Raw genomic sequence first — 15,452 nt, 5'->3', positions numbered from 1 at the left:
ACTCATTGGTGTTGTCATCCAATTGTGATAGGTTCATAATGTTATGTCAAAAAAAGTGTGTGTTTGGCTGCTTAATTATTCATCTTGTTCGCGCCGTAAATGTGTCTTGTCTGTTGGATATTATGAACTCATTGGTGTTCGTCATTCAATTGTGATAGTTTCATAATGTTAGTGGTGTTTGGCGGCTTAATTATTCATTTTGTTTGCGCCCTCAGATTGAACAATTGTTAGAGTTGAGTAATGTGCCCTGTTTTCCATAGATGGGTTTCGCTGGGAGACAATGGAATTGGTAGCACTGATAAAGAAAGGAGGATTCTTTGGTATGATGGCAGCTCATTTACATAACTACTTGTTATGTTTTCTTGCTTGGTGATGTAGTTTGCGTCTTTGGTAGTTGTAGCTCATGTGTTTGTTGTGTGCAATGTGATTTGGTTGCTTGCAAAAAGGGAAAGATTGGAGAGGGAAAGACTGTTGCAAACTCTGCCCATCAATATCTTCCCTTCATTGCAGGCTTTAAGTTCTGATTTGGTACTACATTGTGTATAGAACTCGTTGCGTTTGTGTCATTCAATTGTGACGGGCTCACGTAAGTCGAATTATTGCAGCAGTCCAAATAGGTAGTGCTGGATCTACTGATAAAGAAAGAAGGCTTTGTTCATGTTCTTTTCCATGTTCTTGTTCATTCATGTATATGTAACTGCTGCTATTCTTTGCCTACCATTTTTGATAGTTTTAAATTTCATTTATTCAGTTCTTGGCACTTCATATGTAACTGCTGCTATTCTTTTGGTGCATCTTGAGAACTGGAACAATGTTGGAAGTAATTCCTCCTTTCTGTTATTCAGTTCTTGGCACTTCATCCCTAGATGTTGTCTTTGTCCATGGCATTGTTTATTTAAGAGTGGTGATTTCCCCACTCCAATTTTATCCACTTACACTCTATTTTATAACTAAAAAAGTATTGTAAGTGGACAAAATTGGAGTGGGGAAATCATTACCCTTCTTTATTTTTGGTTTCACTTTACTAATATTTACAGCTCTACCCTAGTCTAAGGCTTAGTTTGGGGTTGCTGCGCTTAAAAAATAAGCAGCTTTGAAAAGAAGTTTTGGAGGTTTAAGTGTTTGGTAAAACCAATTCAAGCTGCTTATTTTAAAATCTGCTGCCATTCACAGCCAAAAACAAGAAGCAGCTCACACCCTACTTCTAAAATCTGCTGCGCGGAGAAGCATGCGGAGGGTTTAATGAAACTTTCAAATTGCCCATATTGCCCTTATCTGTTTCAAACAATTACATGCTCTATCCTCGTCATCTCGGGTTCGAGCCTCCCAAGTGTCATTTCTCTTGGATTTTCTGGCTTGCTCGATTCATCCTCTCTCTGCAACCTGCTCCCCTTCTCAATCCATCAAAGCTACCATCTCAACCCAAAACCCCACCAACCCACCTCCCTATTTTACAGACCCAGAACTTCTTCCCCTCCAACCCAAAAAACCCCAACCTTTGCTCCGCACTTTATCATCTCCACATCCACAAAAAATCCAACATCCAGATTACCCACCAGTTATCTCCTCCAGCAAAAGAAAACCAAACCCCCAACTTCCTTGTCTTCCCCACCAAAACACAACCCAATATTACAATCCCACTATTCACATTTATAGAGCAAAGAGAGAGAGGTGGGGATGTAGCATCCACATCCCAAGCATCATCGCCAAACCCAAATACCAACTCAAGGTTGCCGACATCCCAAGCCCCCACATCTTGATGTAATTTAAGAGATGGATGGATGGAGAGAAAGAGAGAAAGGTGTGAGATGGAAAATCTTACACTTTTGACTATAAAAAAGACTTGCAGAGAAGAGAGAGGAATGGTCTCTATCAAAAAAGAGAAAGAAAGGAGAAGATTTTTTTTTTTGGTCTGAAGAGAAAGAAAGGAGATTGGTTGAGAGAAAAGGGAGAGAGAAAAAATAAAGAAAAAAAGATGTATTGAAATTTCTTCTCTTTTGAAAAAGAAACATAAATAAATAATTTTTTATTATTATACCCTTTTGGTCATTATACACAATCACATCACTTTTACAAAAGGGTTTACCAAACACAACAACACTGCTTTTTATATTCACAGCACTTTTATAAATATAGATTACCAAACACTTAGCTGCTTCACTTCATAGCTGTTTATTCTCGCAGCACAGCAGAAGCAGTTTTTTAAAAAAGCACAGCAATACCAAACTAAGCCTAACTTGAAAATAGGGACTAGTCTTTTTAGCTAAAATTTAACTTGAAAAGAGGGAAGTATGTTAAATTTGGAACACTGCAAGCAAATTGATTATTATGAAAACTCAAACCAAAGCAGAAAAAAATTCTAATGGATCATGCCAATGATGAGTATCCCTAATGTTCGATTATCCCTAAAGACATATGCTCAATTAGTTCATCGACTTTATCCAAGTTCGAATCCCCTCAAAATTAAGGTCAACATGTCTTGGCCCAAAAGCCGAAACCGTCACAAGCTGGATAAATGGATTGGCCCGTAAATCTGAGTTGGGTTCAAAATTAAGGTACAAGTCCAAAACTAATCATTCTACTAGGTTTGGTTGAACCACTAATGAGCCTGGATTGGGTGGAGCCTATGAACGAGCAGAGAGCCATTGGTCCAATAATTCTCAACTTCTTTCTTCATGAACTATGTCATTTCAATTTCGTTTCCCTCCGCACCACTAAACTAAAGAAAACATAAAAAAAACCAAAAAGGAAACAGAATGGAAAACGACACCGTATACTGGTAATAGTCCTTGCTTTGCTCGGGTTGTCGTCCCTTAGATCAGTGTGCTGCGTGCAGCTCTGCGTAACTACTAAGCGAATTATTAGAGGTTTGTGAAGTCACAGAGAAAAAAATCATCAATGGCTGAACCCAAAACCAAATACGATCGCCAGCTCAGGTACTGCTTCTCTCTCTCTCTTCCCCACTTTACCGTTTTTCCCTCCTCCACCATTTCACTAATTAGCTCCACTCTCCACTCTCAGCTCGTTCACGCTTTTTCGCTCTAGCTATTTACTTCTGTTTGTTTTGTTTTGTTTTTCTTTTGGGTCACTGGCTTCTATGTGTTTTCGCCTAATTGAAATTGCAGAATCTGGGGCGAGCAAGGACAGACAGCCCTAGAGAAAGCCAGCATATGCTTACTGAATTGCGGTCCTACTGGTTCCGAAACCTTGAAGAACCTTGTTCTTGGTGGGGTTGGAAGCATCACCGTCATTGATGGATCCAAAGTTGAATTGGGTGACCTTGGAAACAACTTCATGGGTATGTTTTCTCTAGTTGTTGCTGCGTTTGATTGCCCTTTTTGAGTGTCCTTTCCTCTCATATTGATTGGATATTTTGGTAGTTGATGAATCAAGCGTTGGCAAATCGAAAGCGAAATGTGTTTGTCAGTTTCTTCAAGAGCTAAACGATGCTGTTAAGGCCAAGTTTATAGAAGAGTATCCAGAGGCTTTGATTGAGACAAACCCATCATTCTTTTCTCAGTTTACCTTAGTTGTAGCCACTCAGGTATGGGCTGCTGATGCCAATGTCTTTGCATAGAGTATGGTTCAGTACATATTTCTATTTTGTGATTTCTGTAGTCAGAGTTGTTAATAGAAATATCTTTGACTGGGGTTTTCTAATTTTACCATCAGCTAGTGGAAGATTCAATGGTAAAGCTTGATAGAATCTGCAGGGAGGCAAATGTGAAATTGGTCTTTGCTCGCTCTTATGGCCTCACTGGGCTTGTTCGTATCAGTCTGAAGGTAATGCGTTTAAGTTTGTTGTTGGAATTGTTTTCTCTGTCTTGGTATTCTGGAACTTGAGGATTTAGCTTTTGTACTACAATTGAAGAGAGTAATGGAAATTGTGAGGAAAGAGAATTGATGTTCCTCTAGAGCTGTGTCCTATTTTGAAGAAGCTTGATAGTTTAATGATCAGAGGCGTTTTTCTGATTGATTACTTCATAAGAAAAGGAACATACTTTGGAACTTGCTTATATGGATATTTAGATGTAAAGGTGAAAAATGGATCTTAGAAAGTTATGATTATAAATATTTCTATTTGAACCTAAATAGTGCTTTTCTCCACTTTTTTTTTTTTTTTTTTTTTGGGGCAGGAACATACTGTGATTGAGTCAAAGCCTGAACATTTTCTGGATGACCTTCGTTTAAATAATCCATGGCCTGAGCTTAGAGGGTACGTAATTCTATTTTTTTAATATGCTTTTATCTGAGACATTGTCCATGATACTTTTTTGGATTTCTGATATTAAGTATTTGTATGTTGTCTTTTTGTTAATTGGTTTTGGCCTATGTAAGCTGATGATTGGCATTCTGGTTTCTTAGCCTATATGTGTGTGTTTCCTGACACCATGAGTTTAGTTTTCAGAAACCTGATTTTCAATCTATTATTTATTGACGATAGGTTTGCAGAAACCATTGATCTAGATGTGACAGATCCTGTTGCCCACAAGCACATACCATATGTTCTCATTCTTGTCAAGATGGCAGAGGAGTGGTCCAAAAGTCATGATGGTAAACTACCATCAACTAGGGAAGAGAAAAAAGAGTTCAAGGTTTGCCTGCTTGATTCATACATTTTCTGTTCATTTTTATTCTTACATTTGCTCTCTAGCAATATGATTTTTTCCCTTGTGGTCTTGAATTTGTTAGGAGCATATCAAAGCTAGGATGACTGCACTTGATGAAGATAACTATAAAGAAGCCATTGAGGCCTCCTTCAAAGTCTTTGCTCCATGTGGAATTAGTGAGTATATTTTTCAAACATTGGTTGTAGTTTTTTAGTATATTTTGCAGAAGTCTGTTGTATACTGACATAATTCACATAATATAATTAATCTGGAAAAAAAGATAAATGGCATCCTCCACTTGTGTTTGATGACTTCTACGTCTTTATAAACTTTGTGGTTTGCACTATACTTCTTTGTAGTTTGTCATCATACTGTGTTTTCTGCCTTGAATGTTGATGAGTCAATATCAGTCTGACTTTTCTGGCAATTTTTCTTCTTCTCATTTTATGTATCAGGTTCAGATTTGCAACAGTTAATTGGAGATAGATTTGTGGAAGTTGATTCCAGTTCATCTGATTTTTGGGTGATGGTGGCAGCATTGAAGGTTTGTGAAACAATATTGCATCAATTACAACTGGATATAGTACGCTCAGGATAAAGTTATTGTCACATAAATGCATATCTTCTATAGTCTCTCAAACAGATTCCTTCTTTATTGTCAATCCTTTGTGATTGACAAGCCCTTCTGTTTTTCTGAAAAAACAACATATCAAGCCTATCATTTTCATGACTGAAACTGTCCTTTTAAGTTTTTTTTTCAGCGATGATTGGCTGTGTTATGTTTAGGCAGTTAACCGTACATATTTCGCATAAATAGGCTGGGTCCTATAGATTCCTAGGTTTTTGTATTCAAAGGGAATGCACAACTCATGTTCAGAGTTGTTCTCATGCTGAGTTTGTCCCCCTTGAATGCTTCAGGCAGACGTTTTAGTTTCCTATGAAGATTTAAGCCATCTTACAGTGGATATATGAAGCTTGCCAATATTATTAAATTTTATTGTCGAGAAAATCAGATGCTCATAATTATCTTGTCCAATATCATATAGGATCTAGATCCATTTCATTGTCAATTGCTCAAGTTGTATAATCAAGAATCTTATCTTTGCAGGAATTCATAGAAAATGAAGGTGGTGGTGAGGCACCCCTCGAGGGATCAATACCAGATATGACATCTTCGACAGAGTTAGTGATTGATCTTCCAATAATAGGATTCTATCCTTTCTTTATTGTGCTTTTAAAAAATAATTTGTTAACACAAGAGCTCTATCTACTCTCTTGTAGGCACTATGTATGCTTACAGAAACTCTACCAAGCCAAGGCTGAGGCTGATTTTCTTGTTATTGAGCAAAGGGTCAGGACTATTCTGAAAAGAATTGGTAGAGATCCAAATAGCATCTCAAAGACAACCATAAAAAGTTTCTGCAAAAATGCAAGAAAACTCAAAGTAAGTGTGCTGGGTTCCACTTTATGTGTAACCTACATGTATTGCTTCATTAGTATTGTAAAGTATTTCTTTTACTTAAGCCTTTTGATGTTTGCCTAGTTGCCTTCAATTGAACACTAATCTTTACTTTGTAGGTTTGCAGGTATCGCCTCGTTGAAGATGAGTTCAATTCTCCAGTCCTACCAGAGTTGCAGAAGTATCTAACAGATGAGGATTACAGGTACATTATGATTTTACTACCATTGCTTTTAGATTATATTATTGCAGAACAGACTCAATAAAGGTTTTTGTATAGTTACTTTTCCTGTCAGTTAAGGAATACGTGGGTGCTGTGCCTGTTTGCTACTGTTATTCGTTTAGAAAGTTTCCAATTGTCAAGTAGAAGACCCCTTGTTAGAAGGTTTCCAGTTGTCAAGAAGAAGATCCCTTGTGATTTGTTTTTTCTTGATAGATTTGTATATTATTTTTTCTTTTTATAAATATGACGTGGTTTTTCTACCCCTAAATATAGTTTCTTAGACTTTACATGAGAGAAACTATTTGTTTTGCTTAAAATTCACTGTTTTCTTTAATTTCCATGACAGTGTTGCTGGTGGGTTTTATATTTTGCTTAGAGCTGTTGATCGGTTTGCTGCCAATTACAACAGTTTTCCTGGGCAATTTGATGGGTAACGCCTGATACTGTTAATGACCATGTTATGATACAAACTTGTAATATTTGTACTGATTCATGCTCACTCCCTCATAGTGTGATGGATGAGGACATATCTCGGTTGAAAACTACAGCTGTTGGCCTGCTTAATGATTTAGGCTGCAATGGTGTAACATTAACTGAGGACCTTATCAACGAGATGTGCCGATTTGGTGCTGCCGAGCTCCATGCAGTTGCTGCTTTCATTGGAGGAATCGCATCTCAGGAAGTGATTAAGGTTTTTGTGTTTCTAGCTTTGCTTCATTTGATTGCCGTTATTTTTACAACCAGGGACCCACATGTTGGTCATCATATAGCTACTTAAAATGACATTTACCTTTTTTAACATGTCACTGACAGCTTATAACAAGACAATTTGTGCCCTTGTCTGGGACTTTCATCTTCAACGGCGTCGATCATAAGTCTCAATTGTTGTCTCTATAGAACTTTCTAAAGCCAGAGAAGATTTAAAATGACTGTAAGTTTTGACCTTTGGTAAACATCCATATCTAGAATTTATAATTTCTGTTTGAGGAGCATACTCTGACCTAACCTCTGGTTTTCATTTGCAGATGATCTTTATAATTGGGATTGGGCAAATTAAGGTTTGATCTTACAGCTTTTGTTGCATGCTATTTTTGGCACATTTTGAATGGGACTTCCTTCCCGTTGGTGAGAGAGGCAGGATTGATCTTACAGCTTTGTTGCATGCTTGCAGTCACATGATATTGGAGTAGTTTTGTTTCTTATTCCATTATCCCCTGGATATGTGATGTAAGTCAGGCCAAAAAGAAAAGAAGATATGCGAGCGTGAGAGTGAGAGAGAGAGAGATCTATAAGAATGACTCTCCAATTTGTTTTAACAAAAAGGAAAATCTAATTATTTTTAGTGATTTTCTTTTATGTTATTTTTGCCTCATCTCTTTGATCAAATTTGGTTAATGTGTTATGGACTACAAATTAAGGTATTACAAAATTGACGAATCATATCGTCTTCAGTAATGCTATTTGGACACGCTTAATTAATCATATTAGCTGAGCTGACTATCTGATTGCAATAAATAAGAAATGAGTGAAAGCAATACTCAGATACTTAACTTTTGATAATACGACAACTACTTAATTAAGAGTACCAAATGCACAAAATTCAGAAATCAAAAGGAAAACTCACTTAAAATACTGGAAATAATGAAACACAATATGCACGTTAAACCGCAAAATCGAAGAGATTCTTGCTCACAATAGCTGTGTATAAACAAGCTGGGAAGCTGTTGTATCCTTTTGGATAAAGCAGTAGCATGAATTTTTTCTGGGCTTCCTTAGCTCTTCCTTTTGATAGTCGGGATGTTCTTATTAATCATGCATTGAGCACCCCATCATTTTTCTAGAATTCAATGAAGTTTTCCTTTGTATTGCTGAGATTCCGTAAAAAAAAAAAAACACCCCACAAAATCTTTCAAAACGAGGAGAAATCTGTATTCTAAATAAAACTTAAAATAGAAAAGATACAAGGGAGCGTTTGGAATAGGGACATGAGGACTGAGGGAACTGCAAACAAATTCTCTATAGCATATGAGATGAAATAGAATCACATGTCGTCTGCAACTGCATTGTTGATTCATAAACCCTCGGAAGCAGCAGAAGCCTTCTTGGTAGGATTGTAAACACTAAATTCGCCAAAGTCCCTCCTACCACTGGAAAAAACAGTGCTCGTTATCAGCCCCTTGGCATAGATGAACAAAATTTCAGCACCTAAACATAATTATATAAATCAAAACTCGAGGCAAGCATAGAAAGAGAACTAGCATGTACCTGTGCGTAATATCCCAGCCGGAAGGTAAGAAACGAGGATGAACAGCTTCAACAAATACTTGTCTCCACCTTTGACAAAACTGACGTATACCATCCTCGCCATATTCCTTTAGCAGATGCTCCACAACTTGCTTACCATGTGGACCATGTCCTAGAAGAGACATTTTTGATCTATGTTTAGGTTGGGAAATTGCATCATCTCTGGCATAGTAGACGTCAACTGATCCATTTTGAGCACTACTCTCACAATCACCATCAGCATTTACAACAGATACAAACTGCATATCAGAGACTCCACTTATATCTGAGTCCATGTTCTGAACAACGTCAGAAGCTTTGTCATCAGACCCCAAATATGAATTTAAAGAGAAGTTGCCTAAATCAGCAGCATCCTTCACTATGATAACGTCTCTATCATCTTTTCCAGTAAATGCTTCTGCTGTACTGGTACATGATTCATGTAGAGTGTCAACTTCTGACGCTTTAACACTGGCACATGCAGACACGGTAACAGTATTTTTCTCCTGCTCTGCATCTGAAAGAACACGCCCTCTAGACTTCCAGAAAGAAAGCCCTTTCTTCTTTTCAAATCGTCTTCTCTCGTGAGGACTCATGCCAACCAGTAAAGCACTCTCTAAATCTTCCTCAGATATTTGCCTTCCTCCATAATATCTCATAACAATCTGCAAAGCAAATAAAATTTATTCACATTCACAAAAGCTCCTAAAATCAAGAGACTAGCAGTAGTAAAACCCTGTAATGTCAAAATTAACGGAATCAACACAAAAAAACCTGTGGTGTGGCCTTTCACAATCATGGATATTTATACTGAAAGAAATGCAAGAAAAAATGAAGCCATTTTACTAAAGTTCAACCAAGAGTTGTAGCATTCACTGCCCTTTTGCTTTATCCAACCATAATGAACTTATATACCATTGTAATAGTTTTTTAAAAATCAAGAGCTAAATATACGCTCATGTACCTCTGTCAGTTCGTCACGGCGCGTGGATGGCATTCTTGGTCCATGGCGCAAAAGAGCCACAGCAGCAGTTCGCAATTGTAAAGGAGATACACCTTCCTCCTCAAAAGATGTTGCTGGCACAGATGACTCAGATATAGCTTGAGCTTGTTCTGAAACAACCACTTTACGAACAAAAAGTGGAATCCCATATTCTGCAGCGATCTGTTTTTTGTACTTCTCAGCAGAGGCATGAGCTATTTCGTGACAGTCCACGCATACTAGGACAATATCATGAGAGCGGTGGCTTTTCATATGTTCCGGGAAGTGCATTCTGTAGCATGAGGGAATTATTCGGTACCGTAAGTAATGATTTCTTTCGCCGCAGCCAACACATATATTTTTCTTACTTTGAATGTAAAAATCATTGCCTTCATCTTCTGGACGGCCTTTGGGCTCAAAAAGAAGCATAATGGCAGGTGGATTTTCATCAACAAGTTTCGCCAAATCCCGACGAAGATACCTGTAAGATACAACATTGGTCATGCCTAATGCAATCCATTTTGTGGTAAAAATGTATTAATTAAGAGATATGATTGCCAACCACTCAAGCTTCCTGCGGTCACAGTAACAAAGCAACCGCCCATCATCTGCATAGATCCTGCAATTATGATAAACTGGAGCTTTGCAGGAAAATTTTTGAACAAACAGCTGCCGAGAACTTTTTCGAGCAACTTTCTTTGAGTTTCTGACCCCATTTTGTCTAGAAACTTGAGTCATTTTCAGATTACACTTAATCAGCAAAGCATAATTGAAGATAGACAGTGGACAACTCCCATTTGTACCCAGGCAGTTTTGAAGAATCAGGGGAAAGAAATCATCAGCGTTGCCAATTTTGTTCTGGAGCAGATGATATAGATCATCCAAATGACTGCAAACAACAGGGGATGGAGATGAGAGGCCTGAACTCAAACTTGAATCCACATTAGAATCAGCTTGAGCAATGGTAGCTAATATATCTGTAGGGGTTGTAGGAGCTTTATCTGCAAGGGCAACAATAGCTTGATCTGATATTACATATCTCAAGCTCTCATCATGTACACGAGCCTGGAAAGGAAGCAAATGGCATGTGATTGCTTAAGTATCTAGAAGGCGATCTCAGTACCCTAAGGTGCAACATTACAAGATGAAAAACATGAAAATAAGAATGCATGTGTCTAAGTTTCATGAGATGGGTTTGTTGATATGTTCATCGAGAGTAGCTACTCTTTGTCCATACCGTAAATTGTAATGTCAATAACGAAAAATTAAACAAATATCTGGACAACAGAGTTAAAATCTATGTATCCATCTTTCGACAAAAAAATAAATATATATCCATCATAGCCAAACTTTGGGAAAAGGTAATACTAACCATTAAATCTCTCCATGCGCATAATTTGCTCACAGCACCCTGAAACCGAAATACAAACTTTTGCATAAATATACTTAGTTTAATAAGTAACTTTGTTCATTAGAAATGTTACAAGAACCGTACAAGAATCTAGAAAGAAAGGCCAATAAAAAGAAATTCTAAAAAGAGCTGGCCTCTCAATTCCACAACTGAATGCTTGACCACGGAAAAGCCCTACAGTTCCTCTCATCAGCCCAAATGCAGCAAAAAATACCCAATAGGACCACCATCCACAAAGCTTTCTTGGGTCTCTTAACAAAACTACAGTCCCAGTTCAATAAAGGGGAACTCACTCAATCCAAAATACCCAACTCAATCCCCCCTCCCCCCGGCTAAGAAAAAATAAAGAAAGAAAAAGCTCCCAAGCTATGAACAATGCAAAAATTGGTGGAAAGCAGATTCAAATGCATTTTTGCATTGATGCCATTTATTGATTATATGCAATACTTTAAACTGCTTGAAGTGTCAAGAACATCAAAAGAATCATACCTGAATTTCACAAGAAACTGATGAAATTCCTCTTCGTCCATTCAAATGGCGGCTAAAAATTGATGATGCAGCAGACTCTCCAGGAGAAGCTTCTATCTCTTTAGTGTACAGTTGCAAACACATCAAGTTTGAACGCCGACTAGCCTCGAGAACAAAACGGAATTTGTCATTGGAACAGGAGTTTTCTGATAGAGTGAGATATTAAGAATTTCAATGCAGTGACTATGAGAAAGGTGTAGGCATAGTTTGAAAAGGTTATCAACTTGAAATCATGGCTAAGCAAGAGTTACCATATAACACATGCACTGTGTTTTAGCTTAGTTCATGCTTCATAAAAGATTAATAGATAAGTATCATCATCATGTCAGAAAACATTCAGAGGTGTGCAGACACACACATACAATGTCAAAAATTGGAATTTACTGGGTTTACTTAATATGAAAAGTTTAATCATTTCATCTTATTCAGGTTATGAACTTTCTGGAAACAGAAAGGATCACAGGAGTGCAGACATGCACATACAATGCTGAAGACTGAAGACTAGCATTCACTGGTTCTGGATTTCAATGCTTATAGTATGTTCATGATGCACAAGCCATAATCCTTTCATTTTTCATTAAATAAAGAAGGTCAGGAAGAACCTATGACACAAGAAGGAAGGTGTACCGTTATCCAGTATTTCCAGCTCAGCAATTAAACAGTGTGCAATATACAGTAAATAGTGTGCATCTGTTCGAGCATATTGCACCATTTCTGTTGACAAGGGTCGTTGCCTCCAGTCTTCGCGCTACAAATCAATATGAGAATGGATAAGAAGCAATATGACGTCTCTTATGAGCACAGTAGCTGCATGTCAAATCCTTAAAACAAGATTTCGAAATCCATGTATAATTGTTGGTTAGAAGAAGGAAGGGTTACTACTAACCAGGTTAACCATTTAGTAGAAAATTATAAATTTAAAGAAAGAAGAAAGCAAAAGGATCAACAATTAGACAGCGTCAAGGCCAAACCTGTAACAATTTGTTTGTGACTACTCCACAGTAAGATTCAAGTAAATAAGCCAGTGATTTCTGTGGTTTTGACAACACTTCGCAAGCCTGCAGTGTATTAAAAAGAACACGAATTGAGTTTTATGTTTATATAATTGAGTTTACATGTCATCTAACACTGATCTAACATAATACAATAATGACAGCTGACCTTTGCAGTATCGAAGAGATTAACAACATAAATATGGAAATCCCTTTGTAGCCAGAGAACATCACTATCTGCCCCATGGAACACCTACGTCCGTCACATAAAATACCCACACAAAAAATGGCAATACAATTAAAACTCCACCATCTTAACGCTAATACATTACAAATATAATTCATTCATAGTGTTACCATTTGCACCCAAATCAGTTACACATACACAAAAAGTGTAAATAAATAATTACCTTACAGATACTAGCATCCGCAAAAACTGGCCTAAGAAGGCTCATGCAATCACGCAGAGCAATCGTGTCCACCAAATAATCTTCTTTCTCAGTAGAAATCTAATCAAAGTATCACCAAAATTAGAAATGTACACACAACATACGGTACATACATTCATTTGTCAAATGATCTAGCTTACCTGCACTAAAGCTGTGAAACCCAAAAAGGATCTTAAGCTATGCTGCTCAGTATCAACGCCAAAGACCTTCTCTTTACTCAAAACCTCAACGAGTTCCTTCAACTGCGACTCAGTCTCAACCCAAACGTACGACTCACTCAATTTTTTCAAATCCACATTCTTCACCGTAATGCACTGAAGCTCAAGCCGAGGACTTTCCATCAAGGCAGTGACTTCCGCCTCGTAAGGATGCGAATTCCAAGTCTTATCTATCCACCCAAATTTCAAACTTCCATTAACATTTCCAAGAAAATCAAATTAACGAAAAAAATTCAACGAAAGCAAACAATTTTCTGAGTGTTACTTAATACCTTCTTGAGGGTCGTTGAGGAGGTTTAAATGCTTGAACGGAGAGTATGTATTTTCAGCTAAGACACGCTTGAATCCGCACTGTGGCTTGATGTGGTCGGCTTGTAAATAACACCGACTTTGGGGGCACTTCTGCTTTCGGCGTCTTCGTTCTCGCGCGAGGAAGAAGACTGAGAGAGCTGTCAAAGAAGCGAGGGCAACTACTATTATCTTCAGCTGTTTGGCTTTCTTATCCATTTCTGTGATTCTGTGTGTCTTTGCTGCTCGGCAGCTTCAGCCTTCTGCTTCTGTTTCGCTCGATCGAAGCAGAACAGAGGGAAGTTGACGGTTTGCGTTCGCCGCGGGCTTACGTGGCACATTCAAAGCAGCACACGGCAGACCGTTTTTTTCTTCAGTAATACGACAACTCGTTTTGTGCCTTAGGCTCAGGCGTGCCTATTGCATCCAATCCGACATGGTACATTGGGTTGGGCTGTAGTTTCCAATTAGGATCCGTTCACCCAAAAGTAATCTTTGGGCACCCAATTTCTATATTTTTTTCCTTTTTCAAAATTCTGATATGAACTTTGATCCTTGAGTTGAGTGTTTATTAAAGAATTATAAAAGGTTAGCTGAAATTGTTCCTATGATTTTTTTAATTATTATTATTTGTCAACAGGGCATAATCATAATCAAATATGTATAAGCCTTTAATGCAATGGAATATTTATCGAAAGCCAGCAACTCAATACAAGCGATAATTTGAACTACTATAAAATATTCTAACTTAAATGAAAGGGGGGCGGTATAATACCCTAACCAACCAGCCTAACGACATTTGCAACAATTATGTAGTTAAAGGCTTTCAATTAGCCACACACAGTAAAATAGTTATAAATAGTAAAACCTCCACTACAGTCAGGACTCAGGAGAGCATGATTGCCAAATTCGAATTCAACTTGAGAACATGATCAGGGTTTGCCCAAAATTAGCCCTTTCCTCAAACAGAGGCCCAAGGCTTTAATAGACTTGCGCTTGCGTCTCTTTTTCGGTGGTCCCTGTGTGCAGTGAAATATTATCAGAAATTATGACTCAAACACTTGCAGAATTTGATATTCATTCATCCATGGCATGTATTACTTTCACTTCAGTTTCTTCATCTTCTCCTTTGGGACATTGGTTATCCTCGCAATCTCTGAGTCATAAAATTATGTTGCAGAAATTATGTTCTTATAATAAGAAGAATGGAATAGTATAAACAATAAATGGGAATCGGATCAACCATTGAGGTACATGAATAAGAATTTTTCAATAGGACCTGCGTATTGAGTGAAACTTCCGGAGTGAAGCTGAAATCGATATAGAAATTGTACTTGTCCTTGAGGTCCACCACCACATCATAAACAGCTAGATGCAAGGTCTTGATAGAGCTTTCTTCTTTTTCATCGTCGACGATTCGGAACGTGGTGATCCAAATAGGCTGACGACGATCGCCACCACGGCGGTCAATGGCAGTGCAGACAAGACAAAACTTCAAGTTCCCAGATGAACCATACACTATGAGAGTGTTTCAAAACGGTCGCCAATCATATAAACCCTTCTGCCGTGTTGTCCACACCCCGAAGCAACTGCATTTTGCTTATAGAATACGTAATCAAATGAAAACTGTTAGAAAATTATAATATTTATATTTAATTTTTTAATAATTGAATGGAAATTAAATTGTGGGACCTATGAGTACATGACTTTTACAAATTGGTATGTATCAATTGGGAATAGTCATGTTTTTAACCGAGGAAAAATAAAATATTATTTATTTTGTTTGTGAATAAAATAATAATACTGTATGTGAAAAGTTGCATTATTTCATAGAAATTAAAACATTGCACTTCTTGGCTTAAGTTGCAATATTTCATATGTGAAAAGTTGCATTGTTTCATAGAAATTGAAACATTGCACTTCTTGGCTTAAGTTGCATTATTTCGTAGTAATTGAAACATTGCACTTCTTGGCTTATGATTGTAACAGGAAAAGACACATTTGTTGAT

General features: G+C 37.5%; 2 protein-coding genes across 4 annotated transcripts; one reads left to right on the top strand and one right to left on the bottom strand.

Annotated features, from left to right (window-relative positions):
- Positions 1 to 2,741: 2,741 nt before the first annotated feature.
- LOC110764225 (NEDD8-activating enzyme E1 regulatory subunit AXR1) lies at positions 2,742 to 7,664 on the top strand. Its single transcript, XM_021967138.2, has 15 exons — positions 2,742 to 2,936; positions 3,126 to 3,298; positions 3,381 to 3,544; positions 3,673 to 3,783; positions 4,137 to 4,216; positions 4,445 to 4,595; positions 4,693 to 4,786; positions 5,066 to 5,154; positions 5,719 to 5,792; positions 5,892 to 6,054; positions 6,189 to 6,274; positions 6,639 to 6,722; positions 6,803 to 6,983; positions 7,106 to 7,223; positions 7,318 to 7,664. Exons 1-14 carry the CDS (start codon positions 2,899 to 2,901, stop codon positions 7,187 to 7,189), a joined length of 1,572 nt encoding a protein of 523 aa, XP_021822830.1. The 5' UTR covers positions 2,742 to 2,898; the 3' UTR covers positions 7,190 to 7,223; positions 7,318 to 7,664.
- A 544-nt stretch (positions 7,665 to 8,208) lies between these two features.
- Positions 8,209 to 13,763, bottom strand: LOC110764255 (Polynucleotidyl transferase, ribonuclease H fold protein with HRDC domain-containing protein). Of its 3 annotated transcripts, none has more exons than XM_088250343.1 (12): positions 13,428 to 13,763; positions 13,078 to 13,325; positions 12,899 to 12,997; positions 12,658 to 12,741; positions 12,468 to 12,554; positions 12,099 to 12,244; positions 11,458 to 11,596; positions 10,930 to 10,968; positions 10,120 to 10,622; positions 9,540 to 10,038; positions 8,558 to 9,240; positions 8,209 to 8,439 (listed from the first exon to the last, which is right to left on the bottom strand). In XM_088250343.1, exons 1-12 carry the CDS (start codon positions 13,660 to 13,662, stop codon positions 8,364 to 8,366), a joined length of 2,838 nt encoding a protein of 945 aa, XP_088106469.1. In that variant the 5' UTR covers positions 13,663 to 13,763; the 3' UTR covers positions 8,209 to 8,363. The 3 variants fall into 3 exon arrangements, with proteins under 3 accessions (XP_088106469.1, XP_088106470.1, XP_088106468.1); XM_088250344.1 differs by having other exon boundaries at positions 8,209 to 8,468; positions 11,458 to 11,642; positions 12,124 to 12,244; XM_088250342.1 differs by having other exon boundaries at positions 11,458 to 11,642; positions 12,124 to 12,244.
- Between the last annotated feature and the right edge of the window lie 1,689 nt (positions 13,764 to 15,452).

This window comes from Prunus avium, chromosome 3, assembly GCF_965620075.1.
Source record: "Prunus avium chromosome 3, drPruAviu1.hap1.1, whole genome shotgun sequence".
Lineage (NCBI taxonomy): Eukaryota > Viridiplantae > Streptophyta > Magnoliopsida > Rosales > Rosaceae > Prunus > Prunus avium.
The sequence above is the reverse complement of the archived record's forward strand: the minus strand, read 5'-3'. Positions and strand labels throughout refer to the sequence as shown.

What these genes read in the sequence shown, in the direction of transcription:
- LOC110764225 (XM_021967138.2), top strand. Translation starts at nt 2,899, where the DNA reads ATGGCTGAACCCAAAACCAAATACGATCGCCAGCTCAG. An exon ending in CTAACAGATGAGGATTACAG is followed by an intron (nt 6,275 to 6,638) that starts GTACATTATGAT and finishes TTTCCATGACAG; the next exon opens with TGTTGCTGGTGGGTTTTATA. An exon ending in CATCTCAGGAAGTGATTAAG is followed by an intron (nt 6,984 to 7,105) that starts GTTTTTGTGTTT and finishes TGTCACTGACAG; the next exon opens with CTTATAACAAGACAATTTGT.
- LOC110764255 (XM_088250342.1), bottom strand. Translation starts at nt 13,662, where the DNA reads ATGGATAAGAAAGCCAAACAGCTGAAGATAATAGTAGTTGCCCTCGCT. An exon ending in CGGATGCTAGTATCTGTAAG is followed by an intron (nt 12,742 to 12,898) that starts GTAATTATTTAT and finishes TGACGGACGTAG; the next exon opens with GTGTTCCATGGGGCAGATAG. An exon ending in GCTGGAAATACTGGATAACG is followed by an intron (nt 11,643 to 12,123) that starts GTACACCTTCCT and finishes TCACTCTATCAG; the next exon opens with AAAACTCCTGTTCCAATGAC.